This window comes from Stenella coeruleoalba (genome assembly GCF_951394435.1).
Source record: "Stenella coeruleoalba genome assembly, chromosome: 13".
Taxonomy (NCBI): domain Eukaryota; kingdom Metazoa; phylum Chordata; class Mammalia; order Artiodactyla; family Delphinidae; genus Stenella; species Stenella coeruleoalba.
Window position 1 is genome coordinate 80,837,676 of NC_137159.1, and position 26,746 is coordinate 80,864,421.

At 49.5% G+C, this 26,746-nt stretch overlaps 1 protein-coding gene across 1 annotated transcript; it reads right to left on the reverse strand.

Moving 5' to 3' along the window:
• Nucleotides 1-705: 705 nt before the first annotated feature.
• TRIB2 (tribbles pseudokinase 2) lies at nucleotides 706-26,379 on the reverse strand. Its single transcript, XM_079941674.1, has 3 exons — nucleotides 25,061-26,379; nucleotides 19,901-20,193; nucleotides 706-3,144 (listed from the first exon to the last, which is right to left on the reverse strand). Exons 1-3 carry the CDS (start codon nucleotides 25,328-25,330, stop codon nucleotides 2,676-2,678), a joined length of 1,032 nt encoding a protein of 343 aa, XP_079797800.1. The 5' UTR covers nucleotides 25,331-26,379; the 3' UTR covers nucleotides 706-2,675.
• Between the last annotated feature and the right edge of the window lie 367 nt (nucleotides 26,380-26,746).

The following is a 26,746-nucleotide window of genomic DNA, read 5'->3' on the forward strand; positions in this document are numbered from 1 at the left end:
CTGTTTCCATGTCTGTTTCCCCAACCTGCATTGAAATGACAGAGGAGGCACGTACTGAACGTTTCAGGATTGAATTGACCCTCTCTGGGCTGGAGGTACGTCTCTTAAATGAGGTGTATGGTAGATAGGACTGCTGACAGAGCCCACCTAGCTCTGATACTCCCTGGATCTCTGACTGAGAGAAGGGATGCTGGGCGGACATTTGTTTCTGGGAGCTGGGTGGTCTCCACCTTGGAGATTTCCTGTCAGGTTTGCAGCAGATGCTTTCTCTGGGGAATCATGTGGGATACTGCACTGAGTCCCAGGTAAGCCTTGCTACTCCAGAGCTATCATTACACTCGCCCTGAGAAACTCTGGGCTTTAAAATCTTAGAAAGAGTAACCAGCTTGGGATTCAATGGCCATGGGTTCATTCTTCACTCACCTAAAGGTGGTTTCACATCAGGCAAGTTACACAACTTTCTGGGCTGATTTCCTAATCTGTAATAGGAACATAATTTACACCTCTGAAAGTGTGAATTCAGTGAGATATTACATCTAATTTGGCCAGCATATGCCCAAACACGACAGAAAGGTAGTTTTGCTTTGTATAAATAATAATAGTGGTTCCCTCATAAAAAAGTGGCAACCTAAGAGAACAGATGAGTTCCTGGCTGTTGTGAGGTGGTCTCAAACCCCAAATAGCGGAAAATCATCATTTGCCAGACCCCAGGGGTTTAGTTAAATACGCACAAGTTTATTGATTGAAGAGATTAGGACAAAAACATGAAACCAAATACAGGACAAAGCACCAGAGGCCATAGATTCCCACCATGCATGTCACCAATCTTTCCTCCTACAGGGGACTTAAAAAATAAGGGAGAGGGAAGAAAAATAGGTCCTTCTTGACTCAGCCCCATCTTCAGAATGTAAAAAACCCTCTCTCCTTTTCATCTTCCATTACCAAAATAGAATCAAGAGCAAATCCATGGCCTCCTTGTCTCCCAACAATGAACGGATAAGCCGCCCTCCTGGGAACGTGAGGCCGGGATCCTGCTAAGTAGGAATAAAGCATCCAAGGTCTGAACATACATGCCACGTACTATAATGAAGCACAGATTCAAGTAACATTTACATACTAGAGTCCACGTGTCACCTACCCAAAAACATGACCATTTCACAAAACGTATACAGGCAGTAAAATCCAAATAACTGAGGTACTGGAAACACAAATATTGATGCCAAAAGAGTTCTGTATCATACAGCAATCGAAAAGCCATAAAAAAAAAATTTTGCCACTCGAAATCAAATAAAGCTAGCTAGAAAAGCCAAATAAAAGGTTATTTCAGGGACAGAAATACTCAGAGAAAAAAATATATATAAATGTTAACTACAGCATGTAACATGTTACCCAAGTTAACCCGTAATTGAAGTACTGGCTTAATACATCACAATGTGACATTTTCCTTAATAAATAGAAGAGTTCTTGAAAATACAAAGGTGCGTATGGGGATAGAGAGCTTGTTTTATTTATATCATCCCAGCTTTCAGCTTATTTTCCTTCCCGCTTGTCTCAACTGAGGTTTTTTTGTCCTAACCAGAGGGGCTTCCAAGCCAAAAAAGATCATACTCCGTAAAGAAAACTCAATAGCTGCCCTGTATTTTATACGTGTGGGACAACCTGCTTCGTTTCACGAGTTGCCAATAAAACAAAGACAAAATATTTCGTTGAGATCAGAGTGTTACAGAAGCTTCAGACTCCGAGAGCATCCAGGATCTCACACTAACACTATCATCTCAGGACAGAGGCATGCCTGTAACGCAGCCCTCATCGTTCACCAAAAAAAAAAAAAAAAGGAGTTGAATTTCTCTTTTCCTTTCGTCTTCCTTTCTTTTTTCTTTCTTTAAACTATGATAGCCGTAATGCATCTGGAAGTTTGACTTCTAATAGCTTCCTGCCATAAACCAATGGACACAAAACAGAATAGTGGGTTAAAGGAGAGATTTTTTTTTCCCCACTTCAGGGAGCCAAAGTATTAACATGTCATCTCCTGATCAGGATATTCAATGTTTATTTAGAAGAAATGAGTTGAAGAACGCAATTAAAAGACACAAAATGGATTTTTATTTTCTTTTAGTTTTAGCACCCAGGTTTCATGTCAGTCTGTGTGCACCGAATTTTTTTTAAACGAACCCCATGAATTATCAGATAGGTGGTTGGCTTGTTTAAAAATGGAAAAAAAAAAAAAAAAAAAAACCCTTGGCCAATGGTACCTTCCCTGAATCATGACAAGAAGTTAAATGCTAACAGTGCGATGCCAAGATGTATGTTTGAGGCAGAGAGTTTTGATTCTATCAGGATCTGCAATTATTTTGGAACAAAATGGAAAGTGGGGTAGGCGGAAGCAGCCTAACTGACAGGGGTAGTCTCCGGGGGGGCTCCATTAGGCAAGAGAAGCTCCAGGGGGCTCCCGCCCATCCGACAGGACCCCGGAGGCCGCCCCCATCCCGCATCTCTGGTCCCCATGCTACATGTTCAGTCAGCTCCTTGACGGTTTTCCTTCTTTGAACCAAGAAGCCTGTGAGTGTCAGTGTCTTTCTTGCTACCAAACCAGGCGATACGTGTTCCCTGGAAGAAGTCCTCTCCACTGCCCTCTCTTGCTCCTGGTACCTGCTAAGTCACTGTGGGGCGTGAGCTCAGTTAAAGAAAGGGTCCAAGTTCTCTTCCATGTTGACATCCGGCACCAGCTGATCAGACACTTCCTTAGCACCATATCCTGAATTCCAGACACTAAAATCTGTAGAAAACCAAGGATGGTCCAGAATTTCCTGCGAGGTCAGCCGCTCTGAGGGCTCCCGCCGCAGGATGCTTCGGATGAGGCACTTGGCCTTGGGCGACAGAGTCTCTGGAATGTTGAACTGGCCACGCCGGATCTTGCTGAAGAGGGAACTGGGCTCAATGTCATGGAAAGGGTACCGCCCAACCAACATGGTGTAGAGCATCACCCCCAGGCTCCACACATCAGCTGCTTTGCCCGAGTAGCTGCCATTGGTGTTCAAGATCTCTGGGCTGACGTACGCTGGGCAGCCGTGCTTGTCGGAGAGGGAGTCATCATCTCCCCGCAGAATGTAGGCATCTTCCAGGCTTTCCAGCTTGACCCGAGTCCTGCAAGAAAGGAAGGAAAACGTGAGCTCATAAGGGTGCTCTGAGACCCACGAATCCCATCATTACATCTCATGTTTCCGATGACCATTCATTCATTGGCCCAGCCAAACGTTACCTACTGAGCACCTTCTACATGCCAGACCCTACTCCAGGGCTGGGGACCCAGGAGGCAAAGACTCTGCATGAAACTTACGATCTACCGGGGGACTGCAACCTTCAGCAAGTAAACAAACCAAAAACAGCACTATTATCGCCCCACCTTAGTGACGAGGAAGAAAAAGATTAAGTCATACTCTCAAAGTCACACCTGGGTCAAGATTTGAACTCAGATCCAACCAGCTGGGAAGCTCACAGAAGCTCTGTCCACAGCTTCTGGCAAACTTGTGGCGAACACGATGCAACATAGGAGCAGGACTTTTCACTCAACGGCATTTTGGCTTCGCAGCAGCCCTTTACTCGGACGTAAAGGATTTTATTACCCCATTTTACAGAAAAGAACATGGAAGCTCAGAGAGCTTGAGTAACTTGCCCAGAGCCTTCTAGTTGGGAAATAGAGAAAACTTGACCTCACGTATTCCTAAGTCAACAGGAATGCTCCTTCCACTGCACCAAGCTGCCTCTCTTAGGACACAGGCAGAGCCAGGGAACATTCAATCAGGAGTGCAACCCATTACCTAGTCCTTCCAAAGCCAACATCCTCATCTTCTTTCCAAGACTTCCTGTTGAAGTTGCCTCCTGTCCTGCCCATCACACTCCTAGGGTCTGGTCCTTGACCTGGTACATATGTGACTCAGGTTAACTAGATAGTCCACTTGCGCCAGCACATATGTGATTCTGTCTCACGTGGGTACATGGGTGTGTGTGTGAATCTTTCCCCCACCAGTTAAGGACCACTGAGCTCGCTGATGGATGCAGGACTCTCCTGGGTATGATGGGGAAGAACGGAGGTGGAGAAATCCTGCATTAAACTCTGAGTCCCTGGAACGGACCTCTCACCTTTATGCAGAAGGACTTGATATCATCACCAAGTACAAAATAAGTATGTGTTCAGTGCCCCCAAGCTCCTAGCCTAGCATCCCTTCCTTAGCCCAGGAGCCTCCCAAGAATTCCTGTGTCCCTGCCCTGCTGTTCTCTGAGTGGAAAGTTAGGCATTATTAACCTTTCAGTGCTTTAAACTGACACCCTCCTCTCACTCTCCTGGCCAGAACACCTCCACTGCCAAGTCCCTGTAAACTCAGTTAATCCCATTCCCTCACACTGATGATGGTCTGCCACGAAGGGGACATGGGACGGGGAAAAGGGGCTAGAGTTAGGGGTTGGGACCGAATGGATAGCGCCAACGAGGTCCTACAAGGTCAGTATCATTCCTATCAGTTGGTTCCTTCATCTCAAAAGGGCCCATCAAAGCATCTACCCTGCTGCCCTGAGGTGTCAGGAGGCTCAGATGAGCCGAGAATAGGAAACTGCTCGGAGAAACCACAATAAGGCTTTATGCCTGAATCAGAGCCCGTGACTCAGGTCCATCCACTGCTACTTCTCTTTCTTTCTCCAACTGCAGGTCTTAGCCTTTCCCCTAAGAGCCACTGAAGGGAGGCGAGGCTCAAGTTATTCCCAGGAGAACTGCTCGGAGCTCTCTAGAGCAAAAGGTCTGATGAAACCCTGGGCTGACTCTAAGATCCTATATTTGGATTACAGGAGTTTCCAAGACCAAAGGGTGACTACTTCCCGGTCCTAATTTCCATCAATGGGCAAGAAATAGTTGTGGTCACTGGAAAAGGTGCTGGGCTAGGAGGTAGGAGAGCAGATTCCAGGCCATACTATGTCTCTTATCTGCTGTGTGGCTGTGGGTGAGTCATTAAACCTCTCTGTTCTCAGCCTTAAAGCAGAGTACTGAACAAGGCAGTCTTCTTTTCTTTTTTATTTTTTTTTATTGTGGTACAATATACATAAGACACAATTTACCATTTTAACCATTTTTAAGTGTACGGTTCAGTAGCATTAAGTACACAGTTGTGCAACCATCTGGACAAGACAGTCTTAAAGTCTCTGCCGGTTTTAACATTCTGGGCTTCTGTCATATATAGCAACACATCTTCTTTATCTGCTCACCCATATTCTATTATAATCTGGAGTGCACATGCCCTTCTCTTCCCCCTGTAGTGATGATCTGTAAAAATAGGAAGGGTCTAGATGTGCTAATCTGGAATTGAGCGGATTAGAAACAAATCTCTTCTTCCTTTTCCTTTTTCTAATCTAAGGTGGCAGGTGGAGCTGACTCACACCAGCCTCACCAGATGTTCAGAAATTGGAGGTGAGTCAGTGAAACCCACAGGGCAGAGGGGAAGGGCCGCAAACCACAGGCCGCAGTGGGTTCTCTCTGCAGCTTCCCCGCCCCCCCCCCCCCAGCAGCAGCTCCTGCCCAGCTTTGGGACCAGCCAGGCTCCCTCACCTCCAGGTTCACCGTGTTGGCAGCAGAGCAGCTATGGGAAGAATTATTGCAGGGCAAATAACAATAATAAGCCGTCGCATCTGTGTGACGAGGGGCTATCGTCCGGTGGAATGAGACTTGGAACCAGAAGGTTCGTGTTTGGAGCCCCGTGTGTCCGCCGAAACCCTCCGCCGCTGTCTCAGCTCGTCCAAGCGGGGACGACCATCTTCACCCACACGCCCCGCACCCCCTTCCAGACCCTGCACCGGTCCTCACATACGCCGACCAAGCCCAGTCCTTCCTGGGGCCTCTGCACACGGTCCTCCCCACCCAACCCAGGCCCCTGCCCGGAATGCTCTTCTTCCAGATACATGCACCGCTCAGTGTTTTCAGGTCTCTGGTCAAATAAATGCACTTGATTAAAGAGACCTTGCCTGACCCTTCTATACAAAGTAGCGCCCCATCCCAGAATCCCGCATCCCCTCATCACCGCCGGGAATACTACGCACTTACACGTCCACGGTTCTGCACTGATACTCTGTATTATGATGCCAGTGGTCGCTTCAGGGTCCTCACCTCATTCCCCACCTCCAGGGGCTCCCGGGCAGGTGGCTAAGGTCACTTTGAACGTGGAGAAAACCACCTGTGTTCCCTGCGGTATCTCCGGCCCCTAGACTAGTAGCCGGCACACAGTACACACTCAATCCCTCGATCGAAGAGTAAAAGGGACAGTCACGCTGCTGAGCCCCGGGAGCGCCCGGGAGCTCACCTTGAAAGGAACAACGGCCCCTGCTCCGGGTAAAGGAGTTACACCTTCCCAGGACTAAGTGGAGGCCAGGTGAAGGCTCTACGGGGGGCGGGCTTTGTAAATTACAACACCTCAGGTGCCTGGCAGGGTGAGGGCAGGAGGGAGATGTGGCGTCCAGGACCTTTCAGGGGACGGGCTTCCCCACCTCAAGCTCTTCGCTGTAAGCCGATTCTAAAGCCCTTTTTACATTCTTATCTCCTTCCGGGTCACACCCCTAGATTCCGACTTTCTCCTTCACCCCGTTAACCCCACCCCCTCCCTCCCGTGGGCAGCAGGGACCCCACTTTCATCCTCACCGCTCTTCCGGAACCCCTCTCCAGATTATGGACAAGGGCCTTCGAAAACGGTTAAGGTCTCCCTCTTGTCAATTAACCCCCTCCCCGAGTTCACCTCTCTCCTCCCCAAACTCAAGACGAGGACTCAGGAGCTATGCAAATACCTAAGGAATCTGAGGGCGGTAAAAAAATTAATTAATCAAAAAGCACTCCATGCGCCGCTGACCTCCGCTGCCCCTAAGCTGATCCGTCGGCCCCTGCCTCCTCCTCCCTTCAGAGGCCGAGCCTCCGGCTGGGAGCATCCGGATCTGTGGTCACATGGCGTTCGGTGCGGCCGGTAGCGACACAGCCACACAGAAGCCAGGCCAGTTCCAAGTCTTGAGGTCAGAGGCCCGGGTTCAAATGCTGCCTCTGACAATTAATAAGTGCCAGATATCAAACACCGTCTCTGCATTTAAGCATGAGGAGGTATCTGCATATATTTTCTTTTTTAAGATGTATAAAATCAACTTCCAAGGCAAGAATTATTATTCCTTTACGGGGACACCGAGTCTAATAGAGAGGATAGGTCAGCTCATTTGTGGGGAAGACTAGTTAGCGGCTGAGCGCTCGCCTTTCTCCGGGCGGGGAGCTGATGCCAGACCCGCGCCGCCGCAGCTCCGGCCGGAGGAACGCAACCCAGGCTGGCGGGGCTGCGAAGCCGCCCCCTCACGAGGCGCAGCACGCATGCGCCCCAGGGTCAGGGAGCCGGCTGCTTCTGCGCAGGCGTGCAGACGTCCCCCCCGGGGTGGGCTGAGAGAAGCCTAGAAAAGGACGGGGAGGAAATGCGGCGCCCCAGGCATTCTTCTGACCTTGCCTCTCTGGGAACATCCTGAACTTGTTTACATCACTCCCAGGCAAGGGTCGAGGCAAGAAGCCTGGATTACGTCTTTAAACAAGGACCCCTTCCGGGGTGCCAATAGGTCGCGGGCCCGAGCCCGGCTGGAGTTCCAGTTCCGGTCCCCACAGACGTGCCACACAACTGCAGGGCCCTTCAGAGGTCTCTGGGGCTCAGCTTACCCCCGGGGATGGGGGAGGGCCTCGCCCTCTCCTCTCAGGAGTGTTGCAGGGAGTGCCCGGCGGAGCGCCTGCGCCCGCCAGAGTGGGAGGAAATGAATGAATAGTCTTCCAGCTTCTGAGGGCTCCTCATCAGTCTGGGGATTAGGAATTTCCAGGCCGAGAAATCGATTTTCATAAAACTCAACGGGAGCATCAGATGGCCCTAGTCATTCAAATAAACTAGTCACGGGAGACACAGACAGGACAAGTCACACCCATCATCTCGGTTTTTGTGAAGATTAAATGAAACAATGCAAGTACAGCATCTATCAAGGAGCGTAGCATAGCAAGTCGGCAAAAAGTGGTGGAAACTAACTAACCTTCTTATTACGATAAGGAACCTACCTTCAGCCCCAAAGCCTAGAGGGGAAGACAGATGTACGAGCCTCAGGAAGATTGAAATGGACATGAATTCTGTGCCCCGGTACCTTTCTGGGCCCTTTGCACTTGTTTTTTTTTTTTTTTTTTTCCCCTTGCTTAGAATGTTCTTCCCCCAAATATGTGCCCAGCTCACTCCTGCTCACATTATTCAGTACTGACTAATGTAATCAGGATGGGCTTCATGGAGGTGATGAGACCAGAGATGGTACATGAAGAATAGAGACTCCTGAAAGTGACAAGGGAGGATGGTGGAGATTTGTGTGGCCAAAGAGCTGTAAATGACAGTGGTTATCTCCTGCAGCTTCTTGGAGGAGAGAGCCCTGAGCCCCAGGCAGGGTTGATTTGGCCTGCAAGCTGCATCCCTGCGTGCATTCTGCAACCTGTCCCTGGCACAGGCGGGGAACAGCCTGCTCTGCTTTCAACCTCTGAATGAACAAGGCTTACACGGGGGCCGCCTGTGTCCCAGGTGCAGGCGCAGCCCAGTGCCAGGCCTCCTGTTCTCGGATCCCGAGCCAGGTGCGGAAGCCAGAACCAGCAGGATGCAGTTCCACTCCCCACCCGCACAGAGCATGCGCACCCGCCTTGAAAGCCCCGACCTGACGTCCTGCCCACTCTCAGCAGAGGCTTGAGTGGCTCCCTGTGGGGCACGAAATCGACCTCAGCCTCAGTTTCCCTTCTGTAAAATGAGAACCAATGGTACATGGCCCGAAAAGAGCTCTTCTAGCTTCAGATTTCCCGATTTTACCTTTCCTTTAACTCTGAAGCTATAGGGACTGCAACCCTTCCTCTATAACATCCTGATATTGATATAATAATTGTAGTAACAACAACAGGAAACCACGAATTAAACATCTATAAAATGCTGGGATTTTTTTCAGTCTACATTATCTTATTTCTCATGACAAAACTGAAAGGCAAATATTATATGTGCCACTTCCTAAAAAATAAGGAAAGCGAGGCACAGAGAATGAAATGTTTTAGGTCATACATAGAGTAACTGAAAAAACTGAGCTCTAATCCACGTCAGGAGGATTCTAATGCCAGTGTCCTCTCCAAAAGACACGCTGGCACCAACATCACAGATTTACTTGGTGTCCAAGACAGAGAAACTGCTTAAGGGAGACCCTGGGTTTATGGAGACAGATATGGCCCCGGGTTTATTCAGCACCAGAGCACCTACAAAACCATCACATACATGATCTAAGTGCTATAGTTTATGAGGGGGATGGTGGTAGCTGGACCTGCCCGTTTACTAGATGAAGAAACTGGGGTACAGAAAGCAGATGTGACTTGTCCAAGGCCACCTGGAAAGTGAGTGACAGAGCCTGGATTTCCGTGTTCAGTGCTTCTATCCAAAATAGAAGAAAGGTATACACGCAAGCAAATCATCCTTTGCTTTTAAACCTCAAAACCCACCCTGGGCTCTCAGCAGGAAGAGATCAGGACAGGGTCAGCCAGGGAGGGGCCAGGCTGGGAGTTCAGCCAGACCAAGTGGGCTTGGCCTGGGCAGGAAGTCCGGAAGTCACTGAAGGCCGTTCCGTGGGGTGGGTCCAAGCAGGCAAAGGGTCGAGGGAGAAAGGTCAGCCGCAGTCCGCCACAGCCGCTACTGCAAAGCCACCCTTGGCTGCCGGTCCAGTTGTCAAGCAAGGGTCCCAGCTGGGGCTACTGCTGGGGGGACTCAAGGAAGACCTCTGAGCACCATGGGCTGCATTTTGCTAGCCTGGCAGCCACCACTGGGACTCCCCAGGTCGCTAAACTGTCCAATAAATCACTACTCCCTTGAGCCTCTGTTTCTTGTGTGTATAGATCTTTCCAGCAGTCCCCTCTGAGAGCCACGGATGCGCCAGCTCCCGGAGATTCAGTGAACAGACCTAGCACTTAGATCAAGCTGCTCACAAATTAGCAAGAGAGCAGCAGGTAAGCCAGTAAGGGAACCACTCGGGGGTGGGGGTGGGGGGGAGAAGTCTAAGGGGAGGGGGACCTAGGGAGGGCTGGTAAGTTCTAGAAGGCAGTATATCCTCTGACTGCCCTACGACACTACCCCACAATCTGGGACGTGGTGGTTCCCGCACCGCTTTGATTCAGAGAAATCTGCAGCTTGGAAAGATGAAGTCACTTGCTGGGAAACAGCACAGTTGGGAGGAGAAACCCAAGCGGACTCAAGCACCCAGGTGTTTCCACGGCACCGGCCGCCCAGCCAGGATGTAAAAGCCTGTGTAGCTGGCGTGCAGACGCACGTTCGCGTCCGACTCATCAGGGCCGTGGTGGGATTGGGGAAGCCATACCCCGCCCCCCCCCCCATGCAGCCTGCCTGCCGTCGTCATAGGAACGGCCAGGACATCCAAGGGAGGAGACGCAGCTCAGACTCCTCGTGATACTCCATCCAGCGCTCGCTCCCCTGCATTGAGACCTGGGTCCCCGAGGTTCCCCCGACCCCAGATCAGTGACCCCAGATCAGTCGACTGAGCCTCTCAGGAAAGCTTCCCAGGCAATCATCCCTGCTCCATGCTGGACAGCGCTGCCCCAAGGGGCCACCAGCCCAGTTTCTTCCAAGGGGCAGGCACATCCTGAGGTGCTGTTTCGGATGATTTGGGGCCCAGAACATTCCTATCCATGCCCCACTGGTGTGGTGAGGGCAGGGCTCAGGCCAGTCCCTTCAGCCCCGCCACCCCCAGCAGCGCTGTGAGCGGCTGGTCCACACACTGGGCCGGACGGGGATGCTTCCCTTGGCAGGGTCCTAAACTGGGGCTTCCCCAGGTGGCCTGAGCAGAGACGGAACAAGTTCAGGGAGTCAGAAAACCGGGTTCTGCTCTTGGTCGTGTCACTAACACATTATAGGACTTTGGGGAAGGACCTTCCCCTCCTGATTTCTTTAGCTGCAAAGATAAAAGGGCTGGATTTAAATCTCCCTCCCCCCCACGCCAACTGCCTGAGTCTTGGTTCAGCATTCTGAAGGGGATGCCCATCCAGTCCATCCTCCACACACACTTCTGGAATCACAACGTGACTCCGCCCAGCCCTGACTAGAAAACAACTTCAATGGCTCCTCCTGAATTTCAGATCAAGTTCAAGGTCCCAGGCATGAAGCCAAGGCCCTAGACCTCTTCAGCCTTATCTCTGCCCCCACCCCGCCTCAGAGTACCCTTCCCCAGCAGTCCCTCCCCACCTACTCCTGGCACTTTCGGGACCCCTCCCCTTCCCTCCTCCATCATTCGGAACAGCCCTGTGAAGGAGCCCATCTCCTCCCTGACATAATCCTTCTCTACACCCCACTCCATTGTTGGAATATCCTCTTCCTGCTCGCAGACAGCTCTCTAACGCACACCCTTCCTCTCTGACATGGTGTTAAAAATAACCATTGCACTGTGTCTTCCATTAGGGGAGGACTCTGGTATTGAGTCTTGTATCCCCAATACCTAGCACAGCAAGTAGCGCATAACAGGTGCTTAATAAACGTTTGCAAGATAGTGTGATTCTCGCGTCTGTGAGATGCCCCCAGCTCTAACCTGCTGTCTAGAGCTCAGGGCATCTTGGCGTGACTGCTCAAGAACTGCAATGTCTAGAATCCAAAGAAATTTCAAATAGACTGGATTCTGGGCATGGTTTAGAGAAATTCCCACGAGGGCTGGATAAAGGACGTTTAAAATGCGTTTCCATCCACTGTCTTCTTCCAGCAGTATATTTAGGGGATTTTTTCTTATAATATTTATGCCTCCAGGGTATATGGGGCTATTCATCCCCCCATTGAGTCAAATGTCATACATTCACCAGCACTTATAATGTTAAGTCCTGTGCTAGGCATGAGGGTCCAAATAATAAATGGACCACAGCTTATAGTTCTGCAGAGGAAACCAAACCCACTCCGCAAAGTGGAACAACAGGACGTATTAGGACTGCCCGTGGGGTTAGTTAACTGGTGGCCGAGTCTATGTCTGCCAAGACTGCTCAGAGAAAACCGAGTCCTGAGCTTTACTTAGACTCCAGCCGGCCAGGTCCTCGAGCTGTTCACTTGTCGCCTAATTGCATACGAAAATTCCTTCTACGGGTTGAGCACAAGGGTGTATTTTACGTGGCATCTATTTCTGCAGCTAATGTGGCATTTGAGGACCTAACCTTGGGAGCCAGGTCTCCTGGGTACAACCCCCAGTTCTGTGCTGACTGGCTGTACGACCCTGAGCCTCAATTTCCTCATCTGTAAAATGGTGATAACCATAGCAGAACTCACTTATTGGGTTTAAATGGCTTCACTTAAATATAGTAATTAATGCAGATGAAATTCATTTAAGTGTTGTAGTTAGAACAGGGCCTGGTACATGGTGGACCCTAGATATTATTTCACTAACACGTAAGTCCCGTGAGAGCGGGCCTTCTGTCTCATTCGGCATTGCAGTGTCTCCAGCACCTAGAATAGTGCCAGGTACATACCACGTGCTCCATAAATATCTGTTGAACAAATAAATGAATCTACAGGTTGCTGGGGTATGAGGCTCACAGCCATAGAGGATGACGGACAGCAGTCATGACAGGTATCTTTTTCTTTTTTAATTTAGTGCTGTTTTTATTAATCTCAAGTATTAGCTTAAACTTCAGTGTGACAGATTTGGGATTGAATGCTTGACAGGTACCTTTTTAAGTCCCTGCAGTGCACCAGGCTCTGTGCTGGATACCCTAAGTTTATCATCTCCAACCCATGTCAGAGAAGGCAGGCCAAGGTCAAATGGTCAAGTGCAGGAATCAAAAATCTCACTGCTGTGCCCTCTGCTCCATTGGCCTGAGGGGTCCCAGTCGAGCCCATGCGCTAATTTATTAAGCCCCAATAGTAAAGAGCCCAGCCAGAAATCCTGCTGGGATTGCCACTATTTAGTGTATTTCTAAGCACAGAACCTTGAGGAAGCCCTCCCCTCTAACTGTGACCTGAAGCCCTTCTTAAATAAAATGACACCCACCGCAGACATGGATAATGGTATCTTAGATAAATGTCACTTTTGCATAAATCATTAAATCAAAATGGGAATGATTTGTTACTTGATGTGGAGCTCTGTAAACAGTTCTCTTGAAAAACGGTGTCTACGTGGGAGATCCTAAGTTTTAGTCATTCTGGGCTCCCATCTGGGCCATGACCGAGACGACCATTAGATCAATACATTCCCTGCCCCCCTCACTCTGTCATTAGAATCCAATCTGAGCGGCTCCTACTCAGTAAAAGGCCTTTTCAGTCATTCAGTGCCCACCACGTGCGCATGAGACAGCCTCTGACCCCGAGGAGCTCCCAGGCCAGCAGGAGATGAGGACAGTCTGGAGATGCCCACAGACAATAACAGCAGAGCGGGAGACACGCTATGACGGAGGCAAGTGTGGGCGCTACCGGAGGGTGTCACCGACACATCCTGAGAAGAAGGATCTGGGGAGAGGAGCTTTCCCTAAGGATGGGCCCCGTGTACATCAAAGTGGTCAACATGAAGAAGAGAATTCCAGGAGTTCTGGCTCCTTCAAAGCAAAAAGGCAAGGTGTTTCCCTAAAATCCAGTGAGCCTACAACGTAAATCACTATTGATGACAGAAAGCAGAGTCTGGTCTCCAGGGATCCAGTGCCTGCCCTCTGTACTTCGTTAGATACTAAGCCCCAAGAGAGGTGAGGAAAACCTGGAAGATCTAAAGGGAGGACTCCTATGGATACTAACACCCGGGAAAGAGAGCACTGACCTCGGGCGGTGTGGGAGGGAAGAGGCCTTCACCCCACAGGGAGGTGCAGGTCCTCTGGCGCCTGGGCAGAGGGCTTTTGTTCTACCGAAAACCCCAGGCCGCCGGGTTCCTCCGAAGAGTCCCCTGTGGCAGACACAGCACTGACCGGCTTCCACAAAGCAGAGGAAATGAGACCCGTGGCGTCAAGAGATAATGATCTCCAAACCAAAGAAGAAACATGTACAGAAGCCGTCTTCTCCTTCACATGGGGTATTTCTGGGCAAAGAAATGTCAACACTGAACTGTGGTTGGGGGCAGGGAGCTGGGGTGAGGGGTGGCAAGGGAGAGGAGAAATCCAGCTGGCAAACGGGGACTGCTGTAGGCACAAGCCCTGCCCCTGGCGCTTTCTTCAGGTGGCCCCGCTGCAGCCCGGGATGCACCAGCTTAAAGGGCTCTTTACGTCCTGAGTCAGCAGACTGGCCCCGTGTCACCCAGAGGGCCAGACAGCACGTGCAGAAGAGGCCAAGGACAGCAGCGGGATCTCGTGCTGACGGCCAGCTGCGCACCCAGCATCAGGTTCACTGCCGTTAATTCACTTAATTTCAGGAGCAAAGTCCTCTCGTTATGACGAGGCAATGGGGCAGAAGAGGTGAAGTAACTTGTCAAAGTTAAGGTGATGAATAAGTGCAAGAGGAGAGATTGGAATCCAGACAGCAACTCACTTTCCACGGGCATAACTGGCCTTGTCCCTTAGAGGCTGGGATTGAACCATGCGCCTCAAGGAGTAGACTGACCAAGCAGACCCCTCTAATCCCAGAGCAGGGCGAGAGGGGCTGGAGGACGCAGGCACACCCCCTGGGAATTTGAGCACTGCTCTTCCTCAGGTTCAGGGCCCCAACCAACAGGGGGCCCCTCCTACGCACACAGACCATCTCAGATTTTACGACAGGAACTGGGGATGCAAAGGGTGTGTCCAGGGCAAGTTCAGCCAAGATAGGGGTTTAACTTCCTCAAAACACAAACAAAATGACTGAGGCTCTGCCCTGCAGAAGCATCTCGGCAGGGAGGAGAGGTAGCAGCACAGGGGCAGAAGCACAGTGGCCGGTCCAGGCCTGTTGGGGCAGGATCCCTCACTCCCTGCCTGTGTTTCTGTCCCCCTTGCCTTTGGTACATTGCGTCAACCTTCTAGCCCTTCTGAGCATCAGGTTCCACACCACATGTACTTGACCTGTCAGGCGCCCTCATAATACGGATCCAGTGATTATAATTAAAGAAAAGAAAGAGGAGGAAGTGGCTTAAATCTGAACCCTTCCATCACAAGGGCTCCACCTTCATGGAAATGGTTACTGCATTCTCCATTCTCTGGGAACTGCTCCCCCATAACGGTACCATTTTATCAATGACTCTAGGAGCAGCTGTTGATTAGTAAGTGCCTGCCCTGCCCTGTGAGTCACAGAATCATCTCACTGAACTCTCACAACCACCCTACAGAGATGCAATTATTATTTCTGCTTTGAGGAAAGAAAGTGCGGCTCAGAAGCATGAAATGACTTAATCAGGTAGCTAATAAGTGGTAGAGCCAGAATTTGAATCTAGCTCAAATAAAACAATAAATAAAATAAAAATAAACAAATAAAACAGAAGCAGAAGAATCTGAGGTGCTGCTGATTCAACACAGAAGCAGAAGGCGCCCTGGCATCAGGGTTAATAGAACATTGGGTGTCATTTGTATATGATGTCTGCAAAGCCACTTGTGGGAAACTGGACTTGCGGTGATGACAGTGCCATTAAGAATGCTCCCGTGGATGGCCACGGACTCAAGAGTTACAGATGGTCCAGAATGGAAAATCTGTGCAAAAGAAGTCAGCCCGGAGGCAGGTCTCTTTCTGAACCACGTGGGGCACAGTCAATATCACTATGTAATGCTTTCACCTTCTATCACTTTCAAGATCATCAAGGAACAAGAAGCACATCCTTGAGAGAGAGAAGACAGATGCAAAAGAGGGGCTTCCCTGGTGGCGCAGTGGTTAAGAATCCGCCTGCCAATGCAGGGGCCATGGGTTCGAGCCCTGGTCCAGGAAGATCCCACATGCCGTGGAGCAACTAAGCCTGTGCGCCACAACTACTGAGCCTGAGCCTGAGCTCTAGAGCCCTCGAGCCACAACTACTGAGCCCGCGTGCCACACTGCTGAAGCCTGTGCACCTAGAGCCTGTGCTCTGCACCAAGAGAAGCCACAGCAATGAGAAGCCCGCGCACCGCAACGAAGAGTAGCCCCCGCTCACCGCAACTAGAGAAAGCCCGCACGCAGCAACGAAGACCCAACGCGGCCAAAAAAAAAAAAAAAAAAAAATAGAGTGCAAAAGAAGTGTCTGGTGATTTGAAGTTTAATAAAGCAGTGCTTCCTAAGTCTCTTCTATGCCCCGCCCCCCCATCATAGGACCAATGCATTAAGAATCAGAGAACAGACACAGATGCCGTCACCTAACTTTTCAAAAGCTTTCAAATTCAACCTATTGTTTCTAACGCTTCGTTGCTGTCAAGAGAGGAAGAAGCTTTAGTCCTATTGAAATACCTATGGATTAGGTCCTATTGATTAGGACCAAAAGTGAAGGCTGCCAGCAGCATGGCCCCCAAGAGATCCCAGGGCCCCTGAGTCCTGTTCTTCTCAGGAAATACAAGCGAGGTTGCCACACAGCCACCGTGCAGACCAACAAAGAGACTCTACCATGAAACTCGGTGGCCCCTGGGAACTAGAATATGCTGAGTGACAAAACGCGTCTCACAGTCCCAAGTCGAGACGTTAAAAACCAAACAAGATGAAAGAAGGCCACTAAGCATTATTCATCTTTTACGAAAAGTTGATGGTTGGGTGAAAATTAAAAAGGTCCTGTCAGCTACTGATGAAAACATTCAGAATGTCCTTGAAAAGGAAACAGCAACCTTCTCGGAGCTGCCCAGACAGAGATACATGTCGTGTTCAGCACAGCAAGTTCGTTGGTACCTCAGCATGATTCGGGGCAGAAAAAGAGCTCTGGAAGGAAATGATAGGATTTCTAGGCTAGCTCCATCATCGGACTGGTTGTGAGACCTTGAGCAAGGTCACCTAGCTCCTGTGTGGCCCAGGTGCCTCGCCTGTGGCATGGGGAGTTCTCCTTCCCCCCGATGGTCCTTCGGGAGGCCGGGCTGCTCGGGCTCAGGTGCTCAGACATGCTGCAAACAGATGAAGACCAGCTTCCTGCCTGTCACTTAGGTTGTCTTTTTCAGAAGGAAAATGCTCTTTGGAGTTAAAAAGGATTGAGCTTTGACACGCCTGCTCCAGTGGTGTCCTGGTTTCACATTCACATGAGATGCCTCTTTCTAGTTCTTTCTAGAAAGGGTCTGCTCTTCTGCATAAGTCAAACATAACTCCAGACTGAGCATCAGAGCCCCACAGTTCTCGTGTTGGAAGCTTCTTACGCGTGGGTATTTCTTCTCCAGCCCCTGCGACATCAAAGACTCTGGCTTTGCCACAGTGCACTGATCAGCAGTCTTACACGTCTTCCTGTAAAGGACAAGCAGGCCTGGGGGAGAATCCCTGCACCAGCAAATGTGAGGTCAGACTCAGCCCTTATCTGCTTCCAGACGGCTGTGGGCTCTGGGGCGAGCACCCTCACCTCTGGGGCTCTGCTTCTTGGTGGCAAAACAAAAGGGCTGAAGCATGGAACCTCTAGCGTCTGCTTCTGCTCCCATGTCCTGTGACCTGGGAACATCCAGCCTACTCTGACTCACTTCACAAATCTGTGTCTACCACGGCTGTGCTAAGCCTGGATGGGTCACCCACCCCATGTCCTTGCTGATGCCTGAAATTCCTCTCTAAAGAGACAAAATCAAAGATGATGTTTAAAAATGCAGATCCCCAAGAGAGAGATCATTGATTGTCCTGACTCCTGGTGGCGGCCAAATGAATTTCTTGAGAGCTGACTTAACAGAGATAATATGTCCTTATTTCTGCTCTTTCATGTCTGTAACTTTGAGACTTCGCCATGCTACACTTCGGAGCCCTCATCTACTGAATGGACATGCTAATACTCACCTCTCCAATTTGCAGAGAGAATTAAGTGTGTTAAATGATAACCTTATGGTAGGAGGTTACCTACCATAAGAGGTCACCAAATATTACCTCTTATTTTTGTAGTTAGAGTTATTAGATCTTCAAGGATGGTGGAACACTGAAGGACAAAGAGGATACCTCTCTGTCAGTATTCTGCTGGGGTCAGATGTATATATCTTTCCATATGAGAATATTCAAAGCAGCACATGCCTGAGTGTTGGAACTCGGGAAGACCTTAGAGCCAGTAGAACTGAGCCAGGACACTAAAAGGATGAGGAACTTGAGGCCAAGGGGAAGGGACCAATATAAGGTCACAGAGTGGAGTAAAGGCAAAAACAGGATAAGAACCTGGGTCTCCAGGCTCCAAGGGCAGACACACCTGAGCTGAAAGAAAAGTAACCATCGCCCCACACTCTAGATTTTCAAATAGCGCCCCCGACCTTCTTTAGTTTGTTAATAAAGGTAAATGCCATCCACTGTCAGAGACCGGGACATTGGCCACCACGGATTCCTATGATACTCCTTTATGGGTAAAAATATGGAACAATAATCAACTTCTGTGGGTCCAGGAAATCCAGGGGCTCTCTGCACTTTGTATACTCAGCTGGATTATAAAAGTTCATGAAATTATTCCATTTGGGTTAAGTAACCACAGGCCCTTTGACCTGTGCTAATCCCCAAATGCTTCCCAGACATTTACTGCCCGATTAGCTCAAACCATGAAGATGGAAAAACCAAAGCACACACCACGTGGCCTCTCTCATTTGGATGCCATGAGACTTCTACAAGCAATCGTCTAAATACACCACAGGCCACTGGGATCGATGGCCAACTAAATGGAAGATGGAAAGGTCTGATAGTAAATCTATTCCAGACGGATAAAAGGTAGCCCCGAAATGTTCACTGAGTGAATGAATGAATGATGTGCACTAGCCTTGTATTCAGATGGTCCTTAATAGCTTTGTGACAATGGAACCTTCACTTCACTAAACACTTTGCTAACGGGAGCTGAGGATGCCCAAGGCAGTCCGGAGAATTCCATGACATCATGTATGCAGAGCCCCTGGAACAATCCTTGGAATAGTCAGCAATGGACATAAATCAGCTGCTTCCACTCCTCTAAAAAAGCACATTATTAAAAAGAAAAAAAGGAACTTGAAAGAGTTTTTACAATCAAAGTCAGCTGGAGGAGAAAGCAGGGCCCCAGTGGGATCTGCTAAATAGAATGTAATGAGTTAATGGAAGAACCATGAATGAAGCCCAGATGCCTAGCATCCTGTCCGGTCGTCTCCTAAAATAACCGAGACTTTCACATTGCCAGGCATGTGCACAGGCAGGTTCCTCACCTGCAACATCGGTCCTTCCCACATTGCCTACAACACATTCATCTTTCAAGTCTTGGCTCCAAAATCACCTCTCCTATAAAAACTTTCTTGACTCTCCAATTCCTAGTCAGAACTGACATCCCAGCCCTCAGTTCCCACCTGACCCAGTACATAAGTGTATGTAGGGTCTGTAACATTTCCTTTATAGGTCATTGACTAGCTAATGAAACTTGATAGTCACGGTACTGAGACTTGTAATTCATCCTGAGGAACAGACTTAGGAAATATCTGTTGAATGAGTGACGAATGAATGACAAACAACTGATCCCAGGCGTGGAGCTTTCCGAAGGCGAGCTTTTCAAAATCTTGCCTTATTCACACAGAAAGTGCCACACAGGCTGGCAGCCACCTTCAGAGTTCAAGACACCAAGACGAAAATAACTACTGGGTCACGGAATAATCTGGCACTTGTGAGCATCTGATAACATCTCTTAGAGGAGCGGCAATTTGCTTTCTAAGGGCACTTCAAACACTGCGACACCCACCTCCCTTTGTCTTTCCACGCTCCCTCCTCCTCTCCTGGACGGCAGGCAGCAAAACACAACGTCCACTCCAACCTCTCTGAGCAGCCTGCTCTAGTACACGGGCCTGGACAGGAACGAGACTCACCTTTCTTCGTCCTTAAAGATAAATTTCCGCAGCTTGAGGTCCCGCAGCACCAGCCCGCCGTCGTGGCAGTGGGCCACCGCTGAGGCGATCTGGTAGAACAGCCTGGCCGCTTCCTCCTCCTTCAGCTTCTTGCAGGTGCGAACGAACGAATGCATGTCCCCATAGCTGCGCTCAAAGAACACATAAGCTTTCGTCTCCCCCAGGATGATTTCGGTGATTTGGTTGATGTTGCTGTGGGCAGACAGGCAAAAGCAGGGGGCCAGGGACTCCTGGTAGCAGCTGATATCAAACACCTAGGGCAGGATGAACAAGACCAAGAGTCAGAGTACAACCAAATCCTGTACAACCGAGTCACAGAATGTGGATGCCTCCCATAAACGTGGGCCAAACTTGGACCCAGACCACACTGGCCTCGCCTCCTACCAGCTGTGTGGCATTGAATAGCTCGCTTGACCTCTCTGAGCCTCTGAGTCCTCGTGTGCAAAAGGGCAAGTGATTGACTCACCGTGTCAGGAGGATTATAGGAGAAAACGAAGGTCAGAATGCTCAGCCAGATGTAATACAATACACAAGTTGCGTATCACAGGCTGTGTATTGTATTACACAAACTGTATACACAATGACACAAAACAAATCACAAATAAGTTTATGATTTTTTTCTCTCTATCCTAATCCCCTGTGTTTATAGAAAAATTAAGGCAAAATTTGAAAGTGACCCATCCCAAGCCGCACAGATAACACCTTATTTACCTTAAAAAAAAAAGTACACCAGCACTACACAGCTACAGCAACTGTAGACAACATGTTTTGTGCTGCATAATTGGGTTGTATAGCAGTATACAACATAACAGCAATTAATAGGTTAAATGCGTAAACTGAAGGTTACCTAATTCAATACCTTCATTTCGCAGATGTGGAAACTGAGGCTCAGATAACAAGTCAAATCAAGCCCCCAGTGGCAGAGCCAGGAAAGGACACAGTCCTTCTTATTAAGAAAGCAGACACGCTCCTTTCTCTCTTCCCTCCACAGATATCTAGCTCAATGAATCAGTTATGCAATGATTTTCTATGAATCAGAATAAGGCTGTGAAATGCCACCTCATTGTGGGGTTATTTAGAAAGAAAATCCATCCTCAGTACCTTTTGGAGACAGATCTAAGAGGAATTAACACTACAGAGATTTTTCTGGGGTTACAAGAAAACGCCTTCATTCATTTCAAGAGCTCCACTAAATCAGGGATACAAATCTCTGGGTTTGGAATGTGGCTTTCCTACCCGCCTGGGAATGTGAGTATGATGAGTCTATCTGGTGCAGCAGAAGTGAGGTGCAGGCTCGACGGTGCCTTGCTGGGAAGCATGGGAGGCCAGGATTGCTCTTACAATACACTGAATGTTATCGGTTCACCATCGCTTAGCTTCTTAAATTTCTTTTTCATTAGTTAGAACATACTCTCCTTGATCATCACTTTGCAGTGTGTGTGGGAAACGCTGGCCTAGAATAATCAAATCTGAGAATCTAATCCTGGCTTGGCCACCAATAACCCGCACGAGGGGATAAAGCCCTCAGAATCACTGGGCCTCCCTCCTCTTCAGAAACTGAAGACATTGATTTAGAACATGGTTGACCTTTTTTGGGTCCAGATCCCACCTGAGAATCTGATAAAAGCTCTGTCCCCTCTTAGCTGACAATGACCACTCAAAAGCATGTATAATACTGGATTTGTCTTAAGGGGATTCACGGGCTTTCCAAAACCCAGCCAGGGACACAGGCTGCTCCTTAAGAATCCATGAGTTAAGTCTCTCTTAGCTGCAAAAAACAAACCCCAAAAATCTGTGAGTCAAACCGGCCTCCTAAGAACCTCGGGAGGGCTGGTGCGAACCCCGGCGAGGAAGCAAAGTAACGTTGTGAATGAACCATAATGAGGCATCTCAGGAAAGTGGCACAGCTGCTGCCACTATAACCTAGAATTGAAGAATGAATACTTCAGTGTCCCCAGAGACCACGAATCACACCCTGATACTGTCAAATGACGACCTGCGAGCGGTGACCTCAGAGGTCCGTTCAATTAGGAATCTGAAATGCTTGAGTCAACTTTAACACCCAGACTGCAGGCAGCAGAAACCCAGGAAAGCCTCAAAAATTTCCCGGAGAGCAATAAAGGCTTTGCAGTGGCTAATGTAAACACTGTGTTATATAAGGAGGATGCTGGGATCTGAAGAGCCAGGCTTCAGGCTGTGTCGCCAGTACTCATGGAGTTAGGATTATTTATAACATACTTCCTGCTTCGAGCTGCATTTTTAAAAAATAAAAGGAGTTTTTTTTTTTTTTTTTTTTTGCTCAGTACCTTTAGTCTATTATCCTGTCCTGCTGCTGAAAAACTGGATGGACATTAAAATTAAAAAAAAAAAAAAATCAAACAATTCATGGCAGCTTCAAAATGCAGCCATACCCTTTGTAGAAGAGACTAAATTAAATTCCAAGATGGTGGACAGAGTATGAAAAATAAAGCAAGTACTTATGTTTTCCCAAATGGGTAGGAACCAAACTTTTATTAGTAGCTATAACAGGCATTTATGGGCTTGGATTGGTATTTAAACCATCACCTTCAAGTGTAAAATCAAGCCATAAGCCTGGTTGCCAGCTTCTTTTAAATGTTTAATTTGGAGCCTTCGTTATATAATGTGACAGTTCAGATAAGGCAGAGATTAGGCCATCATTCACAGCCTTTGCAAAAAAAAAAAGTGCCCATTTTGTCAAGATAGTAATTATGTCAATCTGCACAGTAGCTACAAGCATTTCCATGAAAACAGTAAGCTAAGAACCCCCTAAAGTCCCCTTCCTTCATCTGCCTAGCTTAAAGCAGGCACAGGGAGACAATAAACAGGCATGATTATTTTGGTTAAATGACCCTCCAGTCTCTCTCTCCCAAATTATGTCCTACAGAACTCTACAGAGTTCTCTGTAAGTGGCATTTTACATTGGATCTGTTTTTGCAAAGACTTTTTTTCTTGGGTCAACACAGAGCTAGGAGACACGAACTCTATATTCTAAGATGTCAAAAGGAACTGGAATTCAGTGTGTAGATTTCACTGAGCCTTGCAGTAAGTCCACGGTGCCTACGTGAGGGTAGTTCATAGAAGCAGCTTTATAAAACCACTTGGAGCTTCCTAGGTTATGTACAACTGTGCTTGCATAAGAAGTCACCCACATCACCTCTGGTAAAAAGGCAGGCAAACAGAAGCTGCTGTGTCTTAAAGGGATGACCTCTGTCAAGCAGAACAATGATACTGCACTTAAATCCACTTGCAGCCGCATGGTAATTGGTGAGGGGCTGATTCAATCTTTGCAAGAACTGAACCAGCCGATTAAGTACAGTTTCAGGCCAGAGAGCAAGTCTACGAATGACACTATAAGGTCAGCCCAAAGTGAAATATGTCTTGAAAAATCTGAAGGGAGAAAGAAACAGCAGGAGCCAGAGTCACCTCTGCCTTTAAACAAAGAAATAGCGGGCAAGATGCTTCTGCAGAATTTGGCGGCAGAGTCCCTTGACTTAAACGCGTCTCCAGCCTTTGAAAAATATTAAAATGCTCTACCGAAGTTTAGCAAAAGGAGTGAAAACACTCACTGCTGGGTGATTGTGCATATTTCATATGAGAGTGGCAGCTCTGTGGAATTCATTCATTTCAAAGGATGACTACCCCATTGTACAACGTTGTAGGTCTTCTGAGAATTCAATCCAGCTCTGAATAGCCTACTGAATTTTGGTTAACTGGGAATAGCTGCTCTGAGTCTCAATAGCTTGGAGAAGGTGCAAAATACCAAATGCTCAGTACAAGCAGAGAGAAATATTTAAAGAGTCTCTGATTATCCCCAGCCGTCTGAACTGAGCAATTGCAAAACAGACTGGAGACCCTTCACAAAACCCATGTTTCACAATGAAATACTCCAGTCCCCTATGAAAGAAAGCAAGTCCACAAAGCAGCCTGTGGTTGATGGTAAAAGTGTGATGCATTATTTGCAGCACAGCTGTGCCGAGTGCCCATTTCAAAGACATCAGGGGTCCCCACTCCTTACCACCTCCTTACCTCCCTCCCCCCAAAAAACAACAGTGAGCAAATCTAAAATTAAGCAACAGTGAATTCTTGATCTATGTCCAATTCCTGGGTAGCCTGCTCTACCGTCTTCATTTTTTGTTTGTTTTTTTTGCAACTAGTCTCCTGCTCATCCCCTTGTCTGGAGCCCTGTGGGCGCACACAAAGACACACAGACACACTCAACACAGACGCCAACCAGTTCAGGGTCAAAGACGAAAAGGAAAGGAAAGTGCCCATCTCTGCATTAGCACTGTGAATCCCCGAGGCTCCAAATGCTGGCCTCTAAACCATACAGGCAACGGTGTGTGCTGAGGGGTGGAGTAGCAGGGTCGAGGGGGCTCCGGCTCGGAGAGCTGGAGACGAGAAGGAACGGAGACAAGAGGAAAAGACCCAAAGGATTCACAATTTCCTGCACCCAAAGGTGCGCTGGCGGCTTTGATTTCCACCCCCAACCCTCCTTTCAAGGCTCCTGGCAGAAGCAAGCTCTTTGTGAACTCCTTCCCCGCGCTGGGCCCCTGGGCTCAGCCAGAGGGGACACCTTTGTGTGTCTCTTTGAAGGGGCACCTACGGAACAAAGGTTCAACACCTGCACGCTGCTGAGAACAATGGCTGCGAAAGGAACCAAGTCATCAGCGCCTTAAAATTAGCGGGGGATTCCCTCCTCGGTGTTGGAAAGGGGAGGGGGCTGGACCCAGGGAGCAATCCCCGGGCAGCGGGACCCGGCGTCGCGCGGAGGAGCTCCACGAGCCCTTGGGAGCACGCGTGGCCGTGGCCCCCGCGCAGTCCCGCCGCCCTCCCCGCCGCGGGCTCTCCCCAAAACGCCCCCGCCGCAGCCCGCCGCATTGCCCGCAACGCTCTAAAAACTTCGCAACTAGTCGAACAGGAACAAATAAATACATAACCCCATTTAACGAGACCACGGGTAATTATCCCGCGAATCTCCCTCCCCCCCCTCCCGGACTGCAGGGCTCGGCAACCTTCCGCCCCCTCCGGCCCCCTCCAAAAGGCCGGGGGGATCTTCTTAAAAGACAAAAAAAAAGCAAAAGCAAACCCCGGGCTCTTTACCTTGCACACCAGCTCCTCTCCACTGTGCAGATGCACGGCACGAAAAACGTGGTCTCCCTCCAGAGGTTCCAACAATAAGTATTTCCCGATGCAAGAAACGCAATGCGACAAGTTCGGAGTCTCAGGCGGGCTCGGGGAGCCAAGGTTCGGGCTGAAACTCTGGCTGGGTTCGGCGGACCTTATAGACGACAACTCTTCGAAATCCTGGGTTTTGTTCCGCGATCTCCCATATCTTGCTATTGTGATGGGGGTAGACCTGTGTATGTTCATGAGTGTGGGGATCGCACTCGACAAACAAAAAAACCCGCTGGAGAGACGAGTCGCTGGCGAGTGCGTCTGCAGGCGCCTCGGTGCCACGGATTTTAAAAGGGAACGAGAGGGGAGGGGACGGGAAGGGGGCTACGTGGAGAAAGAGTTAGAAGCCCCCAAATGGGCGCCGCCGGGCACCTTGTCTGCTCCGAGCCCGGCTCCCGGGGGTCCTCGGTCGGCAGCAACTCGGGTCCTTTTGTTACCCCAAAGCCGCCAGCGATTTGCAGAATCTTCGCACTTTTAGTTTCTCTCTCTCTTTCTCTTCTTCCAGCGTGGATCTAGACGAGTAACCAGGTTGCTAAGGTGGGGAGCTGCAGCGCCGGGTCTCCCGAAGCGATCCCCACGCAGGCTTCCGAACCGCAGACGGGGCGGAGGAGCCCGGCTGTAGTTTGTGCAATCTTCGGGGAGCGCACGGCCGCTGCTTGGTCTCAGCGCGTTAGAAACCAAACAAAAAGAAAAAGGAAATAAGCACGGGTACCGGCTCGCGCCGCACCGCAGACAGAATCCGCGCTGCACCCCCTTTTTTGGTGGAAAGGGTGGGGGGCGTGGAAGGGGGGGTGCCGGAGAGGGTAGTTACCTACGTTTTAACTGTAGATGGCGTCTGAGGCTTTTCCAAGACCGCAAGAGCTCTCCAGAATTTAAACAAACAGACAAAAAAAATAGCAAGGGAGCATTTAACTTAGAGCGGTCAGCGCTGCCAACAAAAGATTGCAAAAGCTGGGCACAGAGTTGTGGTCCGGGCACAGGTACCACGGCAAAGCCCAGGGCTTGGCCCGCCGGGCGGAGGTCAGCACCGGCTCATGCTGTCGCCGCTCCCTCGCGCTCCAGATCGTCCTCCGAATAAAGCGAGAAGTGCGGGCAGGGACAAGGGTAGATCAATGGTCTCCGAGCTTCCGGGGGTCCTCCCGGCCCTGGAAGGGGATGCACCCCCAGCCCAGTCAACCCGCGCTGTTCCTTTCTCGTTCGGTAACTGGATGTCGCCTTGGAATAATTTGCAACCACTCCGTCTCCCCTTACCCTCAACCCAAATTGCCTGGCGGGGTTTGTTTTGGAGAAAATTGACGGCTTTTCTTCTTCTTTTATTTTGTTCTTCCCCCAACCGGAGGTAAGAGGAATGTGTACTTAAAATTGAAGGGGACGGCCGACGGTGCCCGAGGCCAATCCCCGAGCTCAGCACGCCCGCATCTCTCTGCGAGGCGGTATTAATAGTTACTTACGTGGCCGGGGATCTCGGAGCGAGCGGGGCCGTGTGTGCGCGTGTGTGCGCGCGCGCGCCTCGCTCGCGCTCAGTCTCCCCATTCAATGTCACCGACACATTTCTACGGCGCCTCCGCCCCCCCCAGCGGCACCGGCGACTGGCTCAGCCCAGAGCAGGCC